The following is a 26,169-nucleotide window of genomic DNA, read 5'->3' on the forward strand; positions in this document are numbered from 1 at the left end:
CCTAGAGAGGGGTGGGCTGGCCCCAGACCTCGGGCATATGAGGAGGAATAAAGGGATGAGGACGAGAACACCCGGGCACCCTGAACCGACAGCGATGCTTTCGAGCCGTCCACCCACCGCAGCCAAACAACCCCTCGGCTCTCCGCCCGGGCCTGGGATGGGGGCGGGGCGCGGCGCGGCCGGCGTCCTCTGATTGGCTGCCGGCGTCGGGGCGCCGCGCCGCGATTGGGCCGCGGGACTGTCTGGCGCGAGGGCGCGCAAGGTGGGGAGGGGGCGGCTGGAAGCTGCTGGAAGTCAGGGGGCGGGGCGGGCACGGGCGGTCGGGGGCGCGGACGCGGGCGCGGCCGGGGGCGCGGGGGCGCGGGCGCGGAGGGAGGGCCGAACGGGTCACCGCCCCCGGCCCCTCCCCGGCCCCGCCCCGCGCGCTCCGACCGCGGGCGGCCAGGGGGCAGGCGCGCCGGTTGCATCCCCATCCTCGGCGTTGCCCGGCTCAGGCGCGGGCGAGCGGCGCGGGCGGCCGGAGCGCGGCGGGTAGAGCGCCAGGCCGGCCATGGCCACCACTAGCACCACGGGCTCCACCCTGCTGCAGCCCCTCAGCAACGCCGTGCAGCTGCCCATCGACCAGGTACCCGAGACGGCCCCGCTGGCATCGCGCCCTCGCCGCCCCCTCCGCGGCCGTGTGCCATCCTCGCGGGAGCGGGGACCCGGGGCGCGCATTGGGGCGGAGGTCCCCAGAAGGGACGCGGCGACCCGCCTGTTATTGTCCGCCCGCCGCCTCGCGTCGGGTGCCCCTCCCCAGCTGCCTACCCAGCCCCCACCCTGCCCTGCCCGTGCAACCCGGGGGGGCTCCGGGCACCGACGTGCGCGCGTGCATGCTTGGCCCTGCTCCCCGCCACAGCAGCGCGGGACTCGGGGCGTGCGTGCGCCGGACAGTGGGCGATCCGAGTCCCCAAGCCTCTTCCAGTGCGTGGAAAGGCTGTGCTTTGGCGGAGCCGAGTGTCTGTGCCCTGCACGCCTGACACCCGTTGCTCCTCCGGGAAAGGATGGATGTGTCTAAGTGGAGAGTGCGCTAGACACGGCGTGTGTCGCGTGGAGGATGCCAGCTCAGGGGTCAGCGGTCGATCGGCTCTTTGGGACAGTTTGCGTTGAAGTGTGGCTTATTTTAGAGAGAGGCAACAGTTTGGAGGAAGGCAGAGGTTACGGAGAAAAGTCAAAGTGAGTTAATGATCCCAGGGTTTCTAGCGGAGAAAGTGGCAACCTTGTAGATAGGAGAAACCACCCCACCCCGCTCACCGCGCCCAAAGAAGCATTTGACACTGTGTTAGGAAGAGTGTCATTTAAGTCCTCACTTAGAATTTGTATGAAAAGGCCTAAGGATTATTGAGAAATAAACAGCATTGTGATGGGAAGAGCAGCGCCATTTTTATTCAGAAAAGAAAGTTTGGGAGTATTGTGTCAGAGTGACATTTAGGGTAGTTGCTGGTGGGGCTAGGTAATTGCTGTAGCCCTAGGCTAGAGGTAGTTCACTGAAAATTTTGCTCCAAATTATTTCAAGTGGACTTGCTCTAGAAGTGTTTGACTTTACAGGGGATCCTGGTTCACTGTCCTTGTCTTGAATGTGTTGCTGACATTGCTGTCATCGGGTATTTCATTTATAATACAGGATTCCTCTGTGTCCAGACTCTGTTTCATAGCAGCAAGATGGGAAAGGACTCCAGTGACTAACGTTGTGACACTGACTGTTTTGTGCTTCACCGTTTAAAAAAAAGAAGACTGAATTATGTCCAATGAGTATAAAAAATATCCTGCCTCCTGTTCAAATCTGCATTCTTTACTTATATTTCTGTCTTAACTGTTGGTTCTTAGTAAAATACCTAAACCTGACACATCTTGAACAACAGTTACAATGTGTATCATGTGAATAGATTCAAGTGCCAGTAGTGAAATTAATCTTACACGGTAAGAAAGTAGTCTTCTCTGTTTATTAATAAACTGATCAGAACTTCGGGTTTTTTCATCTTCTCAGCCCTGTGGAGGATTCTCACTTTTCCGAAGTGAAGCACAGTGTGTGACCATTTAGTGTATTTCAACCCTCTTGACTTAAGTAGGCTGCTGCCAGGGTGTCGGCTAATGCAGGGTAGATGTCTGTTTAAAAAGTGCTTTGCTGCTGAGAGCAAGGGAGGTAGGCCTGTAACTTTTCACTTATCTTAGGGAGCAGGAATATGTTCTCTCTCCCTTTTTGTCTCTCTCCCAATCATGACGAAATATTTTCCTTACTGTACTAATACCTTTTAATTGATATATTATACTTATACTTTAAAAGTAATGTTAATGAACTCACTAAAAAAAATCTCAGCAATCCAGAGCAAGTTCTTTTCAGTGCTGACATAAGAGGGGAATCACGGGAGGGGACAGGGCTTAAGCTTTTGACTTTCCTCCTTTATTATCTACAGGATTTGATTTGGTGCCTTGGACACCTTCGTTCCCTTGGGAGCACTCTGAGTTTGCACAGCCATTTGTACTTTGGGTTGTTTTCTCTAAGCAAGTGTTAATAATGATGGATTAATACCACACAAGCCTTATAATGAACTTATAATGAAAAACAATATGGAAATGAATGTGTATGTTCATGTATGACTGAAGCATTGTGCTGTACACCAGAAATTGACACAACATTGTAAACTGACTATACTTCAATAAAAAGAATATATATATAAAAAATACCACTCAAGCCTTAACTTTTTAATAAACTGTTTCTTTGAAGCACCTAAGAATTGACTTCTCTGCTGATAAAGCTCTTAGAATAACTAAAAACTCATTTAGTAAAATTGGTTGAATAAATGGTTATTGAGCCATTATTTTGAAGTTGAGCAAAACAGAAAATAATTTTGGTAACATGTAAATTGATTGAGCCCAAGTCGAGAGAAAACCTAAGGGTTAGTTGTAATCAAATAGTGTGATTCAACAGGAAAAAGACAAATCGGGAAATGAAAAGTGTAAAAATATAACTTGTTAGTTTGTTAATTTGGTATGTGCTGATTAACAATGTTTAGAAAATTTAGGAAATTATAAAAGCAGTTGTATGATGTCAGAGGAAGAAAAGGGACCTTAGGGCCAGAAAGTAGTTTAACTTTTCTATAAGAGCGAGTGTAGAATTTATGAAATGATAGACATGATTGGTATGTATGGAGTATAAGAATGTACATTGCAGGGTCTAGTAGGAGAGAAAGGGGGAAATATTTTGCAGTAAGGCCAGGCAAGGAAAAGTAGCAAAGGATCTTGCTTGCCTTAGACTCCAGGATTCTTTCATCCTTCCTGAGAATTCCAGAGTGACCTTGAGATAACCACAGTATTTGTTAAGTAGGCCTTACATTTAAATAAAAATACAGAATCTCCTATTGAGTGAGGTTAAATGATGCTTTAAGATGGGACAAATTTAGCATATGATGTTTCCCCTCTCTAGGCCTTGCCTTCCGGACGACTTTATTTCTGGGTGGTTGTCATTAAAGGGAGGATTTGGGTTGAGGGAGAGCTGTGCCAAAGGCAGGGGCCAAACGTGCCACTGGGAAGACGTCAGATGCCACTGAACATAATTGTATTCTTTGTTAGTTGCTGATGTGGTGAATTTTTAAAAGACCCCAATGTGAGTACCAGACAAGAGAGAATAATTATATGTCCCAGATCAATCAACTTTTTAAATTTATATAGAGGTTTTTTGTTTGTTTTTTTAACCTCAACATTATATGTTGTGCTGCATTTGACTTACCTAACCCTCTGAGCTATTAGACTGAGGGGTCTGATAACTAGCCCTCCTCTTCCTTCTTCCCTTTATTTTTCCTTCCTTCCTTTCCTTTTTAACCATTTTTCTTTCCTTATTTCCCATGATGCTGTAATTACTGTAAAATGGGAGTAAATTTCTCTGGTGATGTGATGTCCAGGATGGCGTACTTGGCAGACAGCCAGTTAGGGATGAGACTGGCCTCATCACACAGTCCTGTTTGGGGACAGGGTCCTTGTTTTAGAGCTGATGTGCTGAACTTTTGGGGTGAGGGGAGGGGCAAGGGGGAGACTCAAGATATTTGGAAGGGTTTGGAGGAGGGAGATAGAAGGACCAGCTGTTTGTATGTTACCAACCCCCAGGTCATCATTATAAATGGGTAATACCAGGCAGTTTACGGATCTCTTTCACGTGCGTTATATTATTTCCCTGACTCCTCGCAACGCCTTATGAAGTCAGAAAAAATTCAAGGCCTGAAGTATTTTAGCTTTAGGCAGATACACAAGTGCGGTGTTAAGCATTTGAGTTAAAGGTCAGTTTTAATTTATAATCTTAACTTGTGGCAAATAATTTTGGAGGGTGGTGGTTTTAGATCTGGGGTGCCAGTGTATTTTTGGAGGACAGGGTGGAGAAGGGGAGCTTCCCAACACTGGAGTGCTGGTGGGGGTGGGTGGGACAGGGAGACCCCCGTGTGGACGCGAGAGAGGAAGAAGCACGGAGGCTTATGAAACTCTGCTTTCCTTCTTTTTGGTCATTTTGCTGATTGCTACTTGTAACACTTCCCCATCCCCCGCTGAAATAATGGGAAAAGAGTGGTTTAAAACGTTTATGGCTTTCAATCCTCCTACAGCTCTACTGGGATAAACCCCATTTTATAGATGAAGAAATAAATGACGTTCTCAATTTTGAGCCTTTTAAGATTATGACTTTTAGGAGAAGAAGGTGAATGGCAACAAAACAAGCAAATCAAAGATTTATTTTATTTTAAAGTTGCCATTTGAATGCTTTAGGTTTAGGACATAAATATTTAACTCATTTGTCTCTCCTGTCTACTTTTACACCCATAATGAGCCTCAGTCTTCTTCACGAGAGCCCTGCCGTACCGAGGCAATCTGCTGTGGAAGATTCCTCTCAACAAGGAAGGCATATGGGCCTGAGAATCTTGCATCTGTATTTTAGGCCCTGTCAGTTAACTAATTTTAGATCTGTCACTTTACATAAATGAGTTTCCTCCTGTGTAAAATGTGTGTTGCACTTAAGTTGTAAAATTCCCTGATTCTGTGTTTGTTTCATCAAGCTGTCCCAAATTCTTTTTGGACTGAGTTGGAGGGAATAGAAATAAGAACTCAGGGGAGGCAAGTGGACTAATAAACTTGGAACTTTTCAGCAGGAAGTTGAAACTGCCTCTCTGGTTGCCCTGAGGCAGCAGCGAGGCAGAGGACCACGGGCCCTGAATTGCAGCCCCTGACGGTTTCCCTGGGCCACTTCCTTTCACCCACAGGAAGTTGTAGGGCGCCGGTGGGGGGGAAACGGCGTGGTTGGTTTGGAACCAGATTCTGCCAGCCTTGTGCTCGTTGGCAAATTACGATGTGTATATATTTAAGCCCCAGTTTCCTCATCTGTAAAATAAAGATAATGAGTGGTATCTCTGTTATAGACCGTTGTGAAGATCAAAATACGTCATCTATGTAAAGTGCCTGGCTCCAGCTAGTACTTGCTGCACATTCCTTTCCCCTTCACACATTCCGAAATATGTGGAGTTTGTCTTATATTTTTCTTTTGGAAAGTTAACATCTGTTCATATGTATTCCATTTTAAATCTCCAGGACTTCCTTTTTAGGAAAGGAGCCATCAGGCTCAGGGTCTGTCATACCCCTCTCACAGCGATTAAAGTAGGATTAAAATCTTGTTTTGAATTTGGAGTCAAAAGTGGTTTTTCTGCTTCCTACTGCTCAAGAGTTCTTTGTCTCCTGCTTTAAAAATGCTTCCTTATGCCTGGGTGAGTACAAATAAACCTAGTCTGTGTTTATTGGGGCCCTTCAGGGCTGGCTTTCCAGGGCAATAATCAAAATGGCTCACACACAGCTTCTACCTGCAGTCAATTTAACAGGTGGGATTTGTTGGGCCAACTGGCGTCCTTCAAAGTCCAACAACCCCCATGTCTGAGCTCTGTGGTAAAGTACATTCTTTACTGGGCGTATTTCCACTAACAGACTAATAGCCCCAGGTAATGTCTGCCTTATCAGAGTTAAACCCCACCCGCCTTTCAGGACCCTAAACCTCTTACCTCACCTACAACCAATCAGACTTGTGCACAAGCCAATCAGGCACCTTGTGACCCAAATTTATATAACACCCCAATAACCAGCCCTTGGTGCTCGCACAGGCACCCCTCGTCTGTGTGGCCCTCTGTTTTCTGTGGCAGTGTACCCTAATAAACCCCTTTCTACTCCCATGCTTAATCTCTGGTAAATTCTTTACCAACCCGTGCGTCACCATGTCACCAGCCAGCCCCCTTGTTGTGCCCACAACAGGATCCTACGATGATAGAACTTGGTAAGATTTTTTAAAAGTAGAACAAGCCATAAACAGGGCTCTCAGAAGAGTCACCATGTAATGATTTTACGAACACCATGGGTGAAGCCTGAAGTCCTGCTTTGGTTAGTGTGTAGGGTGTGGAAAAGGGGAGATGGCTGACGTGTGAAGAGACATTCAGGAGAGCTGAGCAGGCGGTAGTGATGTGCCCCCTCCTTTCTTGTCAGAATTGTAACTGTTCTTCCAAGCCCGCATCCAATGCACCTTGCATGTGAATCTTTCCCTGAATCCCATCTGATATGACTGCTGTCTTATTTGAACCACAAAAGCTTTTTGGATTTGGCACTGTTCTGGCATTTATATTCTGCTTAATGTTGCATGTGTCCATCAGGGTTTTGGTAGGAGACAGACTGAACTAGGTAACCAGGGAGACTTTAAGAACCATTTACTAAAATATGGGCAGGTGTAGGGAAATCCGCAAGGAATAGTGTGGTCTCCCAGTACAGCTCCTCTAGGCCTGGACGGGCGAGAGGAGGGAAGAGCCTGAAGAGGGACCAGAACCCCATGGGGGAGCTTGGGGGCTGCCTGCCAGGGGGCAGCCGTGGCCCCCAGTGAGGGACCAGGCCAGCCTGTGGTGGACTTGGGGGTGGGGGAGGGGGGATGAATGCCCCCGCCTCCCGCCCTCTGTGTCCCGCTGGTGTCTCCTTCACAGGGTTGTGTGGCGCTTTGGGGACACAGAGTAAAGGGGGGAGTGGATCTGGAGGGCATTTAAATCCTACCCAGGACATTATGGTTGCTAACACGTACTTTACAGAGTTACTCACTTCTCTATGTGATGAATACAGATAAAAACCTTTTTGTCAGGCTCTTTATGCACATCCTCATTCTGTCTCTTTTCTTCTCAGTCACCCATTTTGAAAGAATACTTCAGTCTTGCTTTTTCCATTTTCTTAATTTCTATTCACTCTTACAGCCATTATAATCAGACTTTTGCAATAGTGATAGCCAAATCCAGTGGGAAACTGAGACAGGAGATGCTGACTGGCCACTTGTCTAAAACTTCACAGCCTCCTGTTGCAGTGCGTTCTAAAGTGTGGCTCTGAGACCACTAGAATCAAAATTCATGTGGGATTGTTATTAAAATAATATATATAGACCCACTGAGTGAGGGCCAGGGAACATGCATTTTTGACCAGGCTCATTCTTAACCCCCTTCCCCCACCATCAGAGGTAGAGAGCTACCTGGCCACATTTTTTAGTGTTCTCCATATTATGAAAAGTCTATAAAAGTGTAATGCATTTTTTAAATGTTTGCATGTAACCAATTACCATGTAATCTCCAAAATATAATGCAGTGTAATGGTGCTATTGACAACATAGTCACAATATTTGGGAAAAAATAAACTTTATGGTGCAACTAGGCAGTTGGCCCTAAGTTTTTAGTTGAATGACGCACATGCCTCCAGTCCTGTCACTGTATCTCTAGTGACCATGCGTATAACCTCTGTGTAGGAAATGTCAGAAGTCTAACTTTGGGGTCCTTCCTGACTGTGAGGCCTGCTCACTGATTCCTACTGCCTGCTTCCCTCTGGGAACCCCCGCCCATTCTCTCTCCCCGCAGGAGCAGGAAATTGCCAGAAGCCCCCGTGTCTGTGGAAGTGGTCAGGCTGGCAGTTCAGTCCTGGTCTGCTGTCTGAAGTTCCAGCACAACCAGTTTACTTCAGGTTCCCCCAATACATTTTCCTGTCTTTTAACTGCTTGCCTTTAATCAGACGATTTCCTCTGCCTGAAATCCCCTCCACACTTGTTTGGCCTGGCAAGCTGGTATTTTGCAATATTCAGCTAAATCCTGTACCTCCTTGATGCAGCTTTTAAAGGTCTATCCCATCCGTTCTAGTCATTGCCACTCCTTTTCAGGCCTCTGTTGTATGTGTCACATGTGCCCTGGGTGAGTACACACTTCTGCCTGAGGCCGTGGATGTCCTGGCTGGGGCCCTTCGAGGAGCTGTCTCTCCAGCCTCTGCAGTGTTTCTGCAGTGAGGCTGGGGCTTCAGAGGAAGCTCTGAGAGAAGACAGCCAGCCAGCCAGCGGTCCTGCTCAACCTCTGTCCTGCGTGCTGGGCTCCCCCAGCCTCTCCTGCGTCTGCAAAGCAGAAGCCCACCATCACCTAGGTCTTGCTTTCTCAAGAAGGAGTTCCAGGGCACGTTTTGGGTGTCTTTGTCCCTTTCCACTGGCTACTTGTGGGAAATGTGTATCATCCTCACTCTGCAAAGGCGTGGTGGGAGAATCCCCTTGGGTTTCTCGGGATTTGGCTGCCTTGTCAATCAGGGCCTCCCAGCAGGCATTGCCTCCTGCCCCTCCCCTGCTTTCCCCCCTCATCGCACCTGCAGCACATCATTCTTTTTGGTTACTTCGCATGCCTCCCTGCCAGGCTGTAAATTCCTTAAGCATAAGGCCTCCTCTTACTCAGGTCTGCATCCCTCATGCTCAGGACCAGTGCTGGCTTAGAGGGTGTTTCAAGTAAGTGGGGCGAGGGTGGAAAGGAGCACAGACCGGCTAAATTCCCAGCTGATCGTCACTCATTAGCAGTGAAGCCTCAGCGTGGACTGAGCTTTAGTGAGCGTCAGTTTCCTGGTCTGTAAAATGGGGCCGGGGGCCGGGCGGAGGGCCAAGCACAGCGGGGGCTCAGCCCGTGGTGGGTGCTGCAGCTGCCAAGATGCTTTTCCAGGCTCGTGGTGGGCACGGTCTGCGTATCCCTTGGTTCTTCAGGGTCGGTTGCATTTGCAGCGATCCCTTTTGTGGGTATCGGAGTGTCCGGTGTGTGTCAGACAGCGTGCTAGACATACGGGAAAAGAAGAAAGGGGCTGCAGTTTAATGCAGTGATTCTCGCATTTTCCAAGACAGCAGCTACCAGAGGAGTTGGCCGGGCGGCCAGGCGGAGGCCCCTGGCCCGGGAGGGACCTTTGCCCAGCTTCTGAGCAGCCCTGCGGGGAGGGGCTTTTCACTTTGTCAGCGTCTTTCGTTGGCACCAGCACCCTCTCTGGCTACAAGATTGGGTGTGGGGTCGGGAGAGCAGTGGTGACCTTTCACTGGATGAGGGGCTCCTCTGTCTTTGCAGCTCCTCCTCGGGCCCCCCAGCCTGCTGAGCTCCCCAAGTCAGGTTCAGTCACCATGACCCGGTCTCCTCCATCTGGTCACCACTGTGCTTCTTACTGGCCTTGTAGCCATAAGCGTTAGGGGGCCTGTGCTGTGAGGTTTATGGAGATGGCTGCACAGTGCGTCTCCGTGGATTAGGAGGAAGATGCATCAGTCTTTCTGGCAGATTTTTATTTTCTTCAGGAGGGTTACTTGAAAGGAGATGCACAAAGCATGGAAGAGTTTTGGAGGAATGCGACTGAGTATTCAAAGGGAGATGAAGATGACTGTGAGAGGTACCAGTATCCTCAGCTGGTCAGTTATGTTGTCATTACACCATTGGGTGGTGAGGGGTGATGGGAAAGAGAAGCTTTATCAGTGCTGTTATCAAGCTATTCAGAGAAAAGAAGCCTTCAGAGTGCAGAAAGAACAAAGGTCTGCTTTTGGTGTCCACTCTCTCCCCTGACAGTGGGGTCCCCGAGATACTTACTACACCTCCCCCCCTCCCCCCTCCCGTGTCCCCCAACCAGCCAGTCTGGGGAAGCCTGACTTTCTCGGCCAGCAGGACGGGTCATCAGTGGATTGTCCCCGGTGGCCAATGTCCTCATGGACTGAGGAGGCCAGGGGATCAGCCCAGGTGCCAACCAGATGGACCTCATTCTTCGTGCAAGTCCAGGCCTCTGACCAGCTTGCCTTGCTCCTGTCTTGGCATCAGACAAAGATGTAACATACTTTTTGTTTTAAACCATGATCCCATAGAAACTTCAGTTTTTAGAGGTTTTTCTGTGCCAAACTAGGTATCTGTGGAGGGTCAGAGTTGTAAATAATACATACTTTTAGATATATTTAAGTTACTCAGTTACATGGATATTAAAATAAACAGCTCCCAGCTGTTACAAACACACACAAAATTCTGAATCCCTTCATTTCCTTTTCAAAGGTAAATCGTAGGTAAGACTACAATGTGTGAGAGACATTCAGGTGGTACTTACCTTGTTAAAGACGGAGAAAGAGGCTGTGCCTTTGTAAGGCCACTAATTTCGGAACCACTCATTCTGGGTACTCGATAGATAGTGACTGAACTGAATGTATCTAATTTAACAATATTAAATTCAAAGGTAAATGTAAAGATTTTCAGTGAAGTTCTAGAAATTAATTGTATAGAAGGGGAATTGCCTGAGACCAGCGTTGAATTTTATGAATAAACCCTGGGAGTTCTTGTTTATTTTAAGGTATTGTTACCTGAGGAGGTCATGGGTTAGGCGAAGTATTGCCAACATAAATTCCAAATCCCAATGTCTGGAGGGTACCAGGCCAGGAAGATAAATGAACACAAGTGTAGATGCAGCCGTTTTCTGAGGTCACTTTTGCAGATGGTCGCCAAAGCTGATTTTTCAAGGGAAGCTGGAATTCTGGATTTTTTTTTTTTGTGAAAGTCTTTTTGAGCCCAGACAACACAGCTCGGCCAGATTTGGTTTAGCGGCCGTCAGGAAATAGGTAGCAGTTTCTGTCGTGGTTGACGGTGGTCAGTCTAATCTGAAGGACACTGTTGTGTTCTGAGACATCAGAGGAACCTTGAAAGACTAGGTTATAGCCATAGCAGGGCAGTCAGGGCCGCAGAGGGCTTGGAATGCGTGTCGTGGGACAGATGAAGATGTAATTCTTGTATTTCATCACTTAGTAATTTCATCCTTAAATTGGCCAACAGAATTTCAGGTTAAATTTTGTCTGACTAGTTCTCATCTTTAGGAAAGGGTCAAATCTCAGAAATAATCTTGAGAGTTAATCCCCATTAAGGTGGGAAGGTTGGAGTTTCACACGGCTGTCACCTTCTTCTTTCTGCAGATCCAGTGTTATAGTTATTCACCCGCCTGCCTTGTCCAGGCTACTTTACGAGGTGTGACATTTGAAAAGAAATGTCTAGCTAGTGGAGGATCAAGTCATACTTGGAAAGGTCTCGATTGCCTAATAAGTCTCTACCGATGTTTCAGTTTTTTGAAGAGTATACATTGAATTTTGGCCAGAATATTTTATCTTGTGATAACTGTTCAGGCTTTGGAGTTTGAGTTTCACTGTGAGTGTTAGCGGGGCCTTTTCTAATACTGGGACTGGCACAGCTGTTCACGTTAGCTACTTACCAAGAATAGAAGTGACGAAGATTTTCAGTATCTGCTTAGAGCTGAGGGGATGGGGTCGAGGGCAGGGCGGGGGTACCCTTAGCTGGTCTTTGGTGCCTTTGGTTACTAAATGGTTAAGGGTCCTTCATCTGAGATTATCCTTTTGTTCTTGGAAAATATTTTTAAAGCCACATAGTAAAGGAAAATCTTGGTACATTTGGCATTACAACATCAAGCTTCAGCCTTCTGTTGGAATCGAATGGAAATTCTGATAAACTAATCAAAGTCGAAGGCTAGAATTCTGGGTGTTGTTGAATTGTGTATTTGTTACACTTTTCCATATGGACTGGAATGTTTCATTTCTAAAGAGTTAGGTTTCTTTTTTAAGGTATGAAAATATAAATTAATGGAGAAATAAATATGCTGTTCCAAGAAGGTTTTTGGCATAGACTCCATTTTAGCACACAGGACTATGAAATAATTTATAAAGGAACTGTGTTAGGGATATGGCATTTGGTAGGAAACATGTGAGTTGATTTAAAAAAAAAACCCTACTTGGAATATTAAAGACAAGAGGATGTTGGGACCATTTCAGCAAAGACAGAATAGATTGGAATAGGCCAGAAGGCTGGTCTTGCATTGTTTTCCTTTTTGTATTGATTTTATTGCGATCAGGAACCTCTGGAAAGTAATGAGAATATTAAGCCTTTTTCCCTGCTTTTGTCTCTAACTCCAGAGTTGGTAAATGCAGGATATTGAAATTTTAGCTCTTGTAAAATGAAGAGGAGTGGCTGTACAGGCCAGTGCCCTGGCTGGGCTGGTAACATGGGTTAGCAGGTAGGTCAGCCATCTTTACGTCGGACAGTAAACAACGTACAGCAGGGCGAGGCACAGTAAGGGAAAGCCACGTGTGTGGCGTGTGACTGTCAGTTACGTTCCGGGGAGGACGGACTGGGTCAAAATTAAGACCCTTCTCTGAAACCGGGACCCAAGGAAACTAGGTCACAGCAGTGTAGAAGACAGACCTTTGACAAATTGGCATCATTCTGAGAATCGTAGAACTGGGAAATGTTAGTCTGTAGTGAGGGTTGTTACTTTTAGACCATTTTTATAACAGGAAGTTGCTGGATTGTGGCTGTAATTTTAGGTGTTAGGAATTACCACTTTGGTAGTAAAGATGGGAACAGATAAGTAGGTACCATTGTCCATCGAGCACGTGATACAGGCCAGGGGTTATCTTGGCCCTGGAGAGATGCAGAGGGGAGTGAGGGCTGGTCTGGCTCCTGAGCGTCTGGTCTAGTGGGAGAGAAGGGCAGACCCCAGGCACAGCTCGTGAAGAAGTGCTAGAAGAGAGGGGCTGGGGTCAGTTTGGCTAAGGCTGCTGAGCAGAGTCCCAGTGATAAGTCAGAGGCTTTAAAGATAAGAGGAGGCTTGGTTTCTCACATAACAATTTTGATGTAAGTGGTCCAGATTGGTGGATAGTTCCCGGCCACCTGGTCATCCGGAGACCTCTGTTCCTTCCCACACTTGTGCTGCTGCCTGGGACCTTACCAGCCTGGTTGTGGTTGAGGCTGTGCGGGCAGCGCTTCCGAGGCGTGAGGTCCCGTGGGAATCCCCCGTAGCACTGGTTAAAACGCAGATTGGTGGGCCCTACGAGCAAAGCAATTTGAAGGTGATGTTACTGCTGCTGGTCTGGGGAGAGTGCCTGGAGAACTTGGAGGGTTCCAGTCATCCAGCCGATAAGGAGGGGAAGAGCCCTGTGGTCTCAGTTGTTGGCCAGGGGGTCACTTTGACCCTCGTTCCTTTTGCCAGACCTTTGTCACGTAGCCGCAGGTCACAGCAAGGAGATGGGTGGGCGTGGGGGCTGGTAAATGTCACACATCTGTGGGAGGGCAGGGCAGGCCCCACCACGCTGGAATCATCTAGAGAAAAACAACTGTAACTTGGGGTTGGATTGGTAGGGGGAGGTAACATCTGAGCCCAAATCTCGAAGGATAAATTTTCCTGGCACCTGAGAGCAGAAGTGCGACTTGTAGTTAGGGAGACAGTGTTTGCAGAGGAGAGCAGGGCAGGCTGCTTCCTTGAGTCAGTGCTGATTGTTGGCCAGGCTTTGTGTGGGGCCTCGAGTTGCAGAGATTAGAGTAGGCTGATGGGCGGGGCCTCATGATGATCCTGATTTGGGAGCAAATGGGTTTCATGTGTTGAGTCTAGCAGTTAAGACCACAGGTTCAGGAGTCAGCTTAGTTCAAGCCCGGGTTCTGCGAGCGTGGCTTGAACCTTGCTTTACCTGCGTTGCAGAGCCGCATGCGTAGGAAGCACGCTGTAAATGCGGGCGATCGTGGTCATTGCCTGTTGCTGTGAAATGAAATCTTCTCCAGGAGCTCTCTGGTGAAAGGTCCTCTGGCTTCTGTGTGAACACTTCTCTGATGGAGAGCTTGCTCCCTTTACTAGGGCAGCCAGTTCCATTTCTGGATAGCTGTCATGGTTAGAGAGTTTGTCATCTTGGAGCTCACACACTTTCTGGAATAATCCAGAAGTTGTCTGAATAAGCCCACTTCTTCATGGGCACTTCTTAGGTGGGTGGAGACATTCCATTCCGTCTTCACATGGTTGGCTGGTGAACAATTGCACTTTAATAAATTAGGTATCAGGACCCCTAAATGATCTACTGTGGAGTCCGTGGGCTCATGAGTGAGCACTTCCCGCTCTCCTGGGATGGATAGCTCTACCCCTGAGAGTCCAGTTTCCAAGGGTCGCCCTTTTTAGAGTATTACAGTGTTGGCATACTTTTTTGAAGATTTATTCCTTTTTGCCTCTATTGTTTGCTAGCATGTACTAAAAATAAAAATACAATTGCTGGTTTAGCAAGAAGTATGTTCTTTGAGACAATGATCGTTGAGACACTAGTGGAAACCACCAGGCACGCCCCAAATACCACTTCTTTAGACTCAGTGGGCTGATTGTACTCATGGCTGATTGCGTCCAGGTGAGAGAGAAAGAGCAGCGCTGAGGGACGTGGATGAAATGCTGGACGTTGTTCTCCAAGGTTGTGTTTAAAAGGGGCTCCAGCACATCACAGCTTCGGTCTAGTGTCTAATGGTTGAGTGCTAAAATCACCAATGACTTAAAGCTGAATATTATCAAGGCAAATCTCAACAATTTCTTTGGCTTCAACTCCTGAAAGTGGTCGATGGCGTCCTGTAATCACTTCTGTAAACATTTGTTTCCCTCTGTAGATTCAAAACAATAGGAATTATCTTCTTAAAACATTCTTATAAAGACTGTTAATTTCAGGTTTAATTAGTGAGAATAAAACATGTTTTGGGAACCCCAGTTCTCTGTAACACTTTCTTCTTTTTCCATATTCCTTATGTATTTTTATTACGTATGTATGATTCACTCTGGATATAATTGTGTGAGTTTAGGCTTCTTTCTCCTTGGGAAATTGAGATGGCAGAGCTAATTATTCTACTTTTAATTCATTTGTCAAGATGTGTAGAATTCCCAAACAGAGCTTTTTCATTTAAAAACAGTCATTTTTTAATGACTTTAACTAAATAACTAAAAATCGAATACAGTTCTTAAAGGTTGTTTTATGTTAGTACACTAAACAATTTTACAAGTAATACAATTGTAAAATAATCAAACCTCTTATTGACTTTTTAAAAATTTTATAAAGATTTTCCTCAAAGGATATAATGTTCTTCCTGAAGTTGTAAAAATAAACCGTTCCTCAACACTCACATTCACTCATTTGCTTTCCTGTTAATGGTTTTCATACTCATCAATTATAACAGCATTTTACTCTCATAATAACAAACATGTATTTATATTTTAAATGATAGAATATTAATATATAAGTCACATAAGGTAATTTCATACCAGGTTAAATGTAGAATGCCTATTTATATATATATTGAAAGTTAATATTCATTCATGAACAATAAATATGAATGTGACATGTATTGTTTATATATTGGTGTTATTTTGCTGATTAGATTAAACGCCTAAATGGAAGACCAGAAACCATAAAACTCCTAGAAGAAAACAGGCAGAACACTCTTTGACATAAATTGTAGCAGTCTTTTTTTGGATCTGTCTCCTAAGGCAAAGGAAATAAAAGTCAAATAACCAAATGGGACCTCATTAAACTTAAATGCTTTTGCAGAGCAAAAGAAACTATCAACAAATAAAAAAGCCTCCTGAATGGGAGAAAATATTTGCAAGTGCTATGACAAATAAGGGGTTAATATCCAAAATATACAAACAGCTCATATAATTCAATGTAAAGAAAAAACAACCCAATTAAAAATGGGCAGAAGATCTGAATAGACATTTTTCAAAAGACGGCATACAGATGGCCAAGAGGCACATGAAAAGATGCTCACCATTGCTAATCATCAGAGAAATGCAGGTAAAAACCACTGTGTTATCACATCGTACCTGTCAGAATGGCCATCATCAAAAAGACCATGAATAATAAATGTTGGCAAGGATGTGGAGAAAGGGAACCCTTGTACGCTGTTGGTGGAAATATAAATTGGTGCAGCCACTGTGGAAAACAGTATGATGGTTCCTCAAAAAACTAAAAATAGAACTCCAATAAGACCCAGCAATTCCACTCCTGGGTATATATCCAAAGAAAACAAAACCACTATTTTGAAAAGATACATGCACCCCAGTGTTCATAGCAGCATTATTTACAGTAGCAAAGGTATGGAAGCAACCTAAGTGTTCATCAACAGGTGAATGGATAAAGAGGAGGATATACATGCATATGTATATGCACACACACATATACATATATACCCACATGCTTGCATATACACAGTGGAATATTAGTCATAAAAAAAGAATGAAATATTTCCATTTGTAACAACATGGATGGATCTGGAGAGTGTTAATGCTTGGTAGAATAAGTCAGACAAAGACAAATACTGTATGTTACCATTTTTATGTGGAATCTGAAAAATGAAACAAATCAGTGAATAAAACAAAACAAACAAACTTGCAGGTCTAGAGAACAAAGTAGTGGTTACCAGTGCGGAGAGGGGGTGGGGGAGGGGCGAGATAGGGTTGGGGGTTAAGAGGTGCAGGTGACTATGTACAGAATGAACAAACTACGAGGATATATTGTACAGCACAGGGAATATGGCCAATATTTTATAATAATTTTAAATGGAGTATAATCTATAAAAATATTGAATCACTGTGTTGCATACCTGAGAGTAACATAATATTATAAGTCAACTGTACATCAGTTAAAAAAAATGATAGTTTAGTCTCTCTCAGGTGATAAAATTGAGATAAGTGACAGATTGAAGGATGCTAGAAATGACCAGGAAAAAGACATCGGACCTTTTGTCCTTTCACAGGCCAAGATCCAAAGCAGGGCAGAATAGTGGATTTGGGCTGAAATAACAGGTGAAACCGAACTTCAGTGAATCTATAACTTGAAATGTGGCTGAAATTAGGTATTTCTTTCTTTTCTCTTTTTTTTTTTGCTCTTGGGGAGCTGATTCTCCTTTTGTAACATGTACATGTGTTCTTCATTTGTGCATTTCTGATTTCACGTGGATTTTCACTGATGTATTATGTACCCTAATAGGGAACTGAACTTAGTTTCTGTGTTTTCTGTCTGATTTAAAAAGTAACGCATTTTCATTGTATAAAACTTATAAAATACAGAAAGGTATAAAATGAAAATTTAAAAATCACCCATTCTTCAACTCAAAGACAACTTTCACTAACTTCTTTTGCAGTGTGTGTAAATTTAAACAAAATTGGGGGCCTACTGAATGTAAGGTTTTTGTAACCTTTTGTTTTTACTTAACACTTTGAGGGTCACTTTCAATTTTATTTTGTTAAATTGATTTCCAAAGCCTATATAATGTTCCATCATTTAGGTATATCGTAGTTAATTATTCCTCTGTTGTATACAATGTTTTTGCTATCATGATTTTGCAAAAAACTTCATTTTTTATGTATACATATATATGTATGTATTTGTTGTGTATACGTGTTTATTTGCCTAGGAAAAGAAGTTTCTTGAGTCTGAAACAATAGTCCGAATCACTAGTTTTTAAACAATTATTAGAACTTTTGCTTTTGCTCTTAAATTATTACAGTTTATTTTGTCCTTCAATATTTTAAATTGTTTTTACTTTTTATTTCATCAGACTTACACCCTTTAGAAGTTATATTGTCTTGTTCTTCAGTGCTTGAATGGTTTATGTGTCAGAAAGTTACCAGTACTCCCCAGCTTGGGTGAGTGTCAGCTCAGGACCAGGGGATGCTCCGCCACTGCCCTTACCTTTACCATGTGCTTCAAGGGTGGAGATTATGCCTCACCAGGCGGAGCTTCCCTTTATCCCTTGCCTCTGGCTTGTGGCTGGGTGAGGGGTCTCCTTCACTCTGTTTCTGTAAGTGTGGGTTTACTAGGTTATTTCCCCAGCTAGACTGAGCTCTTTGACGCAGGGACTAGGTGTTCCGGTGCCTCCCTCTTCAGGCATTTGTTGATGTTTGCAAACAAGTTTATGATGATTATATTTCTAACTTTTAGAGAAATGATACTGAATCAATTTTAAGTCTCTAAACCATTTGGAAGTCTACCAGCAGTTTTGTTTTTAAAAAATCAGTTACTTAAAGGCACTTCTAGAATTTCACTGTTATGCTCGACCTATTCATAGTGCTTGCTTCTCTGGTCTCCCCGGTTGGTTTAGTGTTGAGAGAGTTAGACTTGCCGTGAAAAGGGACCACACCACTGGTGGGGTGGCTGGTACTGTGATGGATGCTGGAGGCTGGTGCTGTCTGCCTGCCTCGTGCTCAGGAAGCCAGGCTGCCAGCGAGGATCATGGCTAATTGAGTAGACATTCTTGTTTTCCTTCCCTCCCTCCTTTTAGAAGCCCTGCTTCATGTTCTTGAGAATAACAGGGAAAAATCCCCTCTTCCTTGATTTCTCTATTTGCAGGTGAAGAAGAAACAAAAAATTGTCATATAATTTTAGGAAATACATTGCAAAGGAAGAGATGGTAGGCGTTTGGTGCAAATCCTATGTCATAGCCCTGCGCAGAGCCCTCTGGGGACGTCTCTCCTCTCTTAGGATAGACTCCCAGGTCCTGCCATGATTTGGCCCTGCCTACCTCTCTAACCTCATTTCCTACAGTTTTTTCTCCGCTCCTCTACCTGCACTGGCCTTTTCACAGTTGCTTGTGTTTTGGGAGCACGTCCCACCGGGGCCTTTGCCCTCACTGCTCCTGCTCCCCAGACCTGAGTGTGGCTCTCCCCTCACCTGCTGTAGCTTTCTGCTCACCACCTTCGAAAGAGGCCCTTCTCTGGTCTCCCTCCTCCAGAAATAGAAGCTCCCATCACTTTGCTTTTCGTCTGTCTTATTTTTTAAAATACTGACCTTACGTTCTTGTGCACATTTTGACATTATATGCTTGTTTATTGTCTGCTCCTCTCACTAAAATGTAATCTCCACGAGAGCAGTGACTTCATTTTCCCCACTGATGGTGCCTGGTGCCTGGTGCCTGGGGCGGTGCCTGGCATGTAGCAGGTGCTCAGCACGGATCTGTCTGTCGTATGCATGAGCTGTCAGCCTGACGATTATGTGTATTTTTTAGATTTCATTTCTTGAAGCTAACTGAATGTAATTGACAGCAGCAAGTGATAGAACACGTGACCTGTTTGAGCACTCACTTCTGTTTCCTTTTGGGAAGTTCGACTTAAGCTTAGTGCAATGTCAGTTTGGGAACTTATTTTTCTCCTGTTGGGAGGCAGTGGTGTCACATGGTGGGAGTGCTGCTTTTTAGGTAGGAGGCCTGAAACTAGTCACTTCACCTCTCTGAGCTGTAGAAGCCCCAGTTACCTCGTATGTAAATAGGGTCATGTTGGAGTTTTAGGGTTCTTGTAATCAATAACCCTCTCTTGCCCAATTTAGACCTGGCAGAGAGAGAAAGAAACAAGAGTCAGATTGATGTGGCTCAGATTGTCAGCCTCACTGGTGAGAGCTGGGTTGGAGGATGTGACCTTGGTGTACTGCCAGGTGGAGTTTCCAGTACTTTAGTCCTGAGTTAATTTAACTCACCCAACGCAGGCAGAGCTGTTCCCCCAGGAGGAACACAGCTTTCGCAGTAAACTTCCCACATAGTGAAGCAGGCTGAGGTGGGCAGGTCTAAAGAAAGCCCCGAAGGTTTAGTGCCGCCATTCCTCCTCTGATGGGCAGGCGGGGCATTGCACCAGAAGAGACCTGAGGCCCAGGGAGCTGGGCGGGGCACTCCTAGCAGGCGGGACCTATTGTGGTGAGGACTTCTGGAAGGTATCTTCTGTGTAAAGAGTTTGGAACATAGTGCTGAGTTATTACTATGGTAATTGTGCATGTCATTATTTATAGCAGTTACCATACTGGACTATATTAGGTTTTTTCTCCCCATTCACTCACTAAGATAGATGGTAAGCTCTTGGGGGAAAAAACTATTCATTATCTCTTAAATCTCTAGTGCTAGACTAGCTAGTGTTGGCCCGTCACAGTCAGTGAGTAGGTATTTGTTTGAGAGGCAGAATGGCATAGTGGAAAGAACGTGAGTTTTGGAGTCAGAAAAAAGACATCTGCTTTAAATTCCTTTTTAGACCAAGGAGGAGATATGAAAAAGTAAACACTGAGAAAGGAAAGAGAGCTAATACATACATACATACATATATTTAAGATTTTTAACAATAGTAGTTAAAACAGTTTCTGCTTCATCAGAGAAACTAGCTAAACAAAATAACACACACTCTAAACATTTCATTTTACCTAGATTGCATTGGCTTTCTTTCCTTCACATTCATAGGTAGTGGTAAAGAAGTTAGGCTCCTGCCAAGTGATGGGTAATTTACAAATGTTAATATTACAACGTGTTTTCCAATTAAAAGGTAAAAGCGAAGTAGGAGAAATTGTCATTGAAAAAATATAGTGAAGTCTTTTTTTGATATATCTCAGTATGAAGGGTAATTGAATATTTTATGGAAAGTGAATGTATGTTCACAGGATTTAAGAAGAGCGGCCGACATCAGACGTCACTTGTAGACGGTCGTTGGCTGCTTCCCGACTGCCTCCTCTGTTAGGTGTCCTTGAATCCAAGCTGCTTGTCGTCCCCAGCGTTGCGTTGGTTTTGGCGGTTTCTGTGCCCTGACAGCAGTGTCACGTCTTCTGCTGCTGCATGTCGTGACAGGGTGGAGGTTGTGACGACGTGGGAGTTCCCTTCTCACTGGCGAACCTTTCCTGTCTAACTCTGACAGAGACAGCCTTTCTCCTTCTTTACCCTCGGGCTTCCCTGGTCTTTCCCAGTCATGATTTCCCTTGCAGATTGAAATGTCATCTGGCAAATTCTCAAGATCAGGTTTGGTCTCAAAATCTGGGTGAGTGCGGCTTCCGCTGGCCACAGCGGGGTGGGGTGAGGGGGGTTGCCTCCCCTGGAGAGGGAGGGTGTCAGCAGCACAGCACCCGCCCGGTTCCAGGACACAGAAGCCACTTTCCATCACGTGGCTCAGAATGAGCACTTGTGTATTGCAGATAGTAATTTTCTGAGCTCCCATGTCCTCATTTTAAAAATGGGGTAATAGTGACTATTTTCCAGGTGATTGAGAGGATTATTCGGTTAATGGAGGATGTAAGACGCCTCGCACATCCTAACTGCTCAGCAAGTGGCGTTTCGGAATGCAGGCAGATCGTGGGACTTTGTTTCCACGTAGGGAGTGCCTGCGCGGTGCTGGGCACAGGCCGCTTCCTTCGCAGAGCTCAGTCTGCTCCATTGCTCCCCTGGCCGCCGGACACACGGCGGGGGCGCATCTGGCCGCAGCCTCCAGGGCCTCCCAGCTGGTGCCGGGTGGGACTGGGACCAGAACTCTGGGCTGGTGACACTGCTGCTGTGTGGCCCTCACTGCAAAGTGCACATGTGCCAATGAGTGCTTTTGAGGTGGTCACTTCTGAAATGAGCAAAAATGTATCATGGAAAGGTGGTTTTTTGGTGTGAACTTAACACTTAGAGGTTAACTTTTTCAGAATTATAATTTTGGTAAATTACTTCTACTAGGACATAGAATAGAACCCTTAAAAACTGAGAATTTTTGTTGGCAGTTAAATAGGAAAGAAATTTCCTTTGTTTTGTGAGCTGGGGGCGTAAGATTTAATGGTCATTGTTTCTCTTTGGGGAGAAAAACGTCCAAAGACTTTGTTTTAGGCAGAGAACTGTCACATTTTAAAACTGTTTTAAAAATAGTTTCTGTCCTTTCAATTTGCTATTTAAAATTTTTCTTTTTACAACACTTTTTATTATTAAAATTAACAACACTTGCCCGTTGTAGAAATTTGGGAAGTATACTGCTAACTTAAATTTTGAACTCCACATCCTTAGGGATAACATCAGCACTTTGAGAATTTATTTATTTTTCTCTCCTTGGATAATCGTCTTTCTGGAACCTTCCACTTCCCGTCTCCCACGCGGGCTCATTGCTCCGCTGGCCTCTCCCCCAGCTTGCATCCTGCAGGGTCCTTTCACTGCATCTATAAGCCAAATTCATTGTCCTTGAATCCTTGGCTTCTTTCTTTTTTGCTGAAGCACATCCTAAAGCAACTTCCAAAGAAAGAGAGCGCAGAAAGTAAGTTTTCTTAGTCTTTCTGTATTTGAAATTATTTTCGTGTGACTTTAGGTTGAAAATAACTTTCCCTTACAACATTTAAGGCATCCTGGCATTGATTCTCAGGGCACAGTACTGTTGATGAGAAGTCTGATGTGAGTCTGGTTCTCTTAACCACGTGGTTGACCCGATTTCTTTCTTGAGGATTCCTAGGATTGTCCGCTTTCCTTGATGCTCTTAAATTTCACGTTCCGTCTGTGTGGATCCTTGGTCAGTTCATTCACGTCGAAGGTTCCTGCCCTTTAGCTCTGGGAAGTCCTCTGGAATTACTTCCTAGTAACTTCTTTCCTCTTTTCTCTGTTGATGTTGCCGTTTTGTTTCTGGAACTCTTATTTGTTAGATATTGATGGATGAATTCTGTCTCGCTTGCTACCCAGGTCTTTTGGAAACTTCCCTTGACTTTATATTCCAACCTGTGATAGATTTTATTTTCCAAAAGTGGTCGCGGTAGTATTTCTGGTACTTGTCACTCCCTGTCAAGAGGTGGAATCTATTTCCCCTCGCCTGGAACCTGGACGGGTTTGTGGCTGCTCCAGCTAGCAGAGTGTAGTGGAAGGGATGCTGTGTGGCTTCAGGGGTCAGGTCACCAAAAGGCCACAGCTTCTTCGCTGTGAGTGTGCATGTGGCTCTCCTTCTGTCCATCTGTCTCTGTCTCTCTGTCTCTCTGTCTCTCTGTCTCTCTGTCTCTCTGTCTCTCTCTCTCTCTCTCTCTCTCAGCAAGCTTGTGCTTGGAACCCAGCCATCATGTTGTGAGGGAGCCCAGGGCACCCAGAGAGGCCACGTGAAGGAGTTTGAACCTACAGTCCCAGCTGATCTGGGAGCAGAGTGAGCCTTCAGGTAATTCCAGCCCCCGGCTGATGCTCAGCAGAGCAGGGATGAGCTCTTCCTGCCCAGTCGTGCTCAAATCGCAGATTCAAGAGCAAAAGATGTATTACTGTTTTAAGCCACCAAGTTCAAGTGGAATTTTTATGTCATCAGATTTCTCATTTTGGCAGTCCTGTTCTTTGAAATGTTTATTGAAGCATAACTCACGCAGATCTGAAATGTGCAGTTTGATCAGTTTTGGCAAATGCGTATATACTTTCCTGTGTAGCTAACCCTCCTGGAGGTGCTCTTGGTAGACCAGGTGTTGAGTTGAAAGAAATTGGTAGGAATTTGGTTATAATATAAATAGGATAGGAAGCTATTGGATTTTTCAAAATGAACTTTTGATTTTAGAACAGTTTTAGATTTCCAGAGAGTAGTGAAGATATCGTGGAAAGCTCCCCTATAACCCACATCCACTTTTTCCTGGCGTTAATGTGTTACGTTCGTCTGGTCCTTTATCACGATGAGTGAACCAGGATTGGTACATTATTATTAACTAAACTGCATGCTTTATTTGGATTTCCTTAGTTTTTACTGAAGATCTATATTAACTCAGGCTGTCATAACAAAATACCAGAGACTGGGTGACTTCAACATTTATTTCTTATGGTTCTGGAGGCTGAAGTGTGAGATGAGGGTGCCATCGTGGTCAGGTTCTGGTGAGACTACTCTCCCTGTCTTGAAGATGGCTGCCTTTTCACTGTATGTTCATATGGCCTTTCCTTGGTATGTGTGTCTGTGTGTAACTGGGGCAGGAGGAGGAAGATGAGGAGGGAGAGGCCAGGAGCTCCCTCTCTGATAGCTGTTCTTATAAGGGCACTAATCCCATCATGAGGGCCCCACCGTTGTGACCTAATTACATCCCAAAGGCTTCGTCTCCAAATCCCACACATCGGAGGTTAGGGCTTCAGTGTATGAACTTGGAGGGGGTGGAAATATTCAGTCTACAACAAGGTCCTTTCTGTGCAGGATGTTTCCACTTGCACGTAGTTGCCGTGTTTCTTTGGGTTCCTCCCAGACTGTGTCAGTTTCTCAGACTTTCCTTATTTTTAATGACCTGACATCTTCGAGGGTCGTCAGGGAGTTGGTTGAATGCCCCTCAAGTAGGATTTGTCTGATGTTTTCCTCATGACCAGTCTGGCTTGTGGGTGTTTGAGGGGGACCAGCACAGAGGTGCAGTGTCATCTCTGTTGTGTGATATCCAGGGCATGTGCTTTTCACCTGACTTAGCACTGCTGGTGTTAACTGGTCACCTGGCTGAGGTGGTGCTTGGCAGGGTCTCTGCTGAAGCTTCTCTTTTCACCCCCACTTCTCACATTGTGCTCTGGAAGAAGGCCACCAAGCAGCCCACACGTGGGGGGAGCCATCTGACAGTGCTGCACAGAGGAGTGAGCTCGTCCGATTTACCGTTAGTGTGAGGAAGGCGAGAGTGAGCCTTTGGGGAGCTCCAAAAGAGGTGGCCTTTGGAGCGTGGGAAGGGGAGGATCGAGAGCTTCCTGTGGCCGCGTTAGGTGTGGGGAGCTTGTTAGACTTTGAAGTAGACATGCCGAGTAGCCCAGTGACTGTGAGTCTGGAGCTCAGGATACGGGGCAGGGCTCAGCATTCAGTGAGAGAATTCCATTGTGCTTTCACACTCAGAATTTTTTTTTTTAACATTGTTTTTAACTGAGTTATAGTCATTTTACAATGTGTCAAATTCCAGTGTAGAGCACAATTTTTCAGTTATACATGAACATACGTACATTCGTACATTCGTTGTCACATTCTCTTTCACTGTGAGCCACCACAAGATCCTGTATATATTTCCCTGTGCTACACAGTACAATCTTGTTTATCTATTCTACTTTTTGAAATTCCAGTCTGTCCCTTCCCACCTCCATCCCCCTGGCAACCACAAGTTTATATTCTATGTCTATGAGTCTCTTTCTGTTTTGTATTTATGTTTTTTTTTCCCCTAGATTCCACATATGAGCGATCTCATATGGTATTTTTCTTTCTCTTTCTGGCTTACTTCACTTAGAATGACATTCTCCAGGGACATCCATGTTGCTGCAAATGGCGTTATGTTGTCGGTTTTTATGGCTGAATAGTATTCCATTGTATAAATATAACAAAACTTCTTTATCCAGTCATCTGCTGATGGACGTCTAGGCTGTTTCCATGTCTTGGCTGTTGTAAATAATGCTGCTGTGAACATTGGGGTGCAGGTGTCATTTTGAAGTAGGGTTCCTTCTGGATATAAGCCCAGGAGTGGGATTCCTGGGTCATATGGTAAGTCTATTCCTAGTCTTTTGAGGAATCTTCATACTGTTTTCCACAGTGGCTGCACCAAACTGCATTCCCACCAGCTGTAGGAGGGTTCCCCTTTCTCCACAGCCTCTCCAGCATTTGTCATTTGTGAACTTTTGAATGATGGCCATTCTGACTGGTGTGAGGTGATACTTCATTGTAGTTTTGATTTACATTTCTCTGACAGTTAGTGATATTGAACATTTTTTCATGTGCCTATTGATCGTTTGTATTTCTTCCTTGGAGAATTGCTTATTTAGGTCTTCTGCCCATTTTTGGATTGGGTTGTTTGCTTTTTTCTTATTAAGTCATATGAGCTGCTTACATATTCTGGAGATCAAGCCTTTGTCGGTTTCATCTGCAAAAATTTTCTCCCATTCTGTAGGTTGTTGCTTTGTTTTACTTATGGTTTTATTTGCTGTGCAGAAGCTTGTAAGTTTAATTAGGTCCCATTTGTTTATTCTTGCTTTTATTTCTATTTCTTGTGTAGACTGCCCTAGGAGAGCATTTTTGAGATGTATGTGAGGTAATGTTTTGTCTATATTTTCTTCTAGGAGGTTTATTATATCTTGTCTTATGTTTAAGCCTTTGATCCATTTTGAGTTTATTTTTGTGTATGGTGTAAGGGAGTGTTCTAGCTTCATTGTTTTACATGCTGCTGTCCAGTTTTCCCAACACCATTTGCTGAAGAGACTGTCTTTATTCTATTGTATATTCTTGCCTCCTTTGTCCAAGATTAGTTGACCAAAAGTTTGTGGGTTCATTTCT

At 44.8% G+C, this 26,169-nt stretch overlaps 1 protein-coding gene across 1 annotated transcript in view; it reads left to right on the top strand.

The window, feature by feature from the left end:
* The first annotated feature begins 438 nt into the window (after window positions 1-438).
* Window positions 439-26,169, top strand: part of MBOAT2 (membrane bound O-acyltransferase domain containing 2) — a 110,714-nt gene continuing 84,983 nt past the window's right edge. Inside the window, exon 1 of the mRNA XM_031466524.2 lies at window positions 439-625. Coding sequence (XP_031322384.1) covers window positions 551-625 — 75 coding nt within the window. The 5' untranslated portion in view covers window positions 439-550. The remainder of the gene's footprint in view (window positions 626-26,169) is intronic.

The sequence above is a fragment of the Camelus dromedarius genome, chromosome 15 (assembly GCF_036321535.1).
Source record: "Camelus dromedarius isolate mCamDro1 chromosome 15, mCamDro1.pat, whole genome shotgun sequence".
Classification (NCBI taxonomy): domain Eukaryota; kingdom Metazoa; phylum Chordata; class Mammalia; order Artiodactyla; family Camelidae; genus Camelus; species Camelus dromedarius.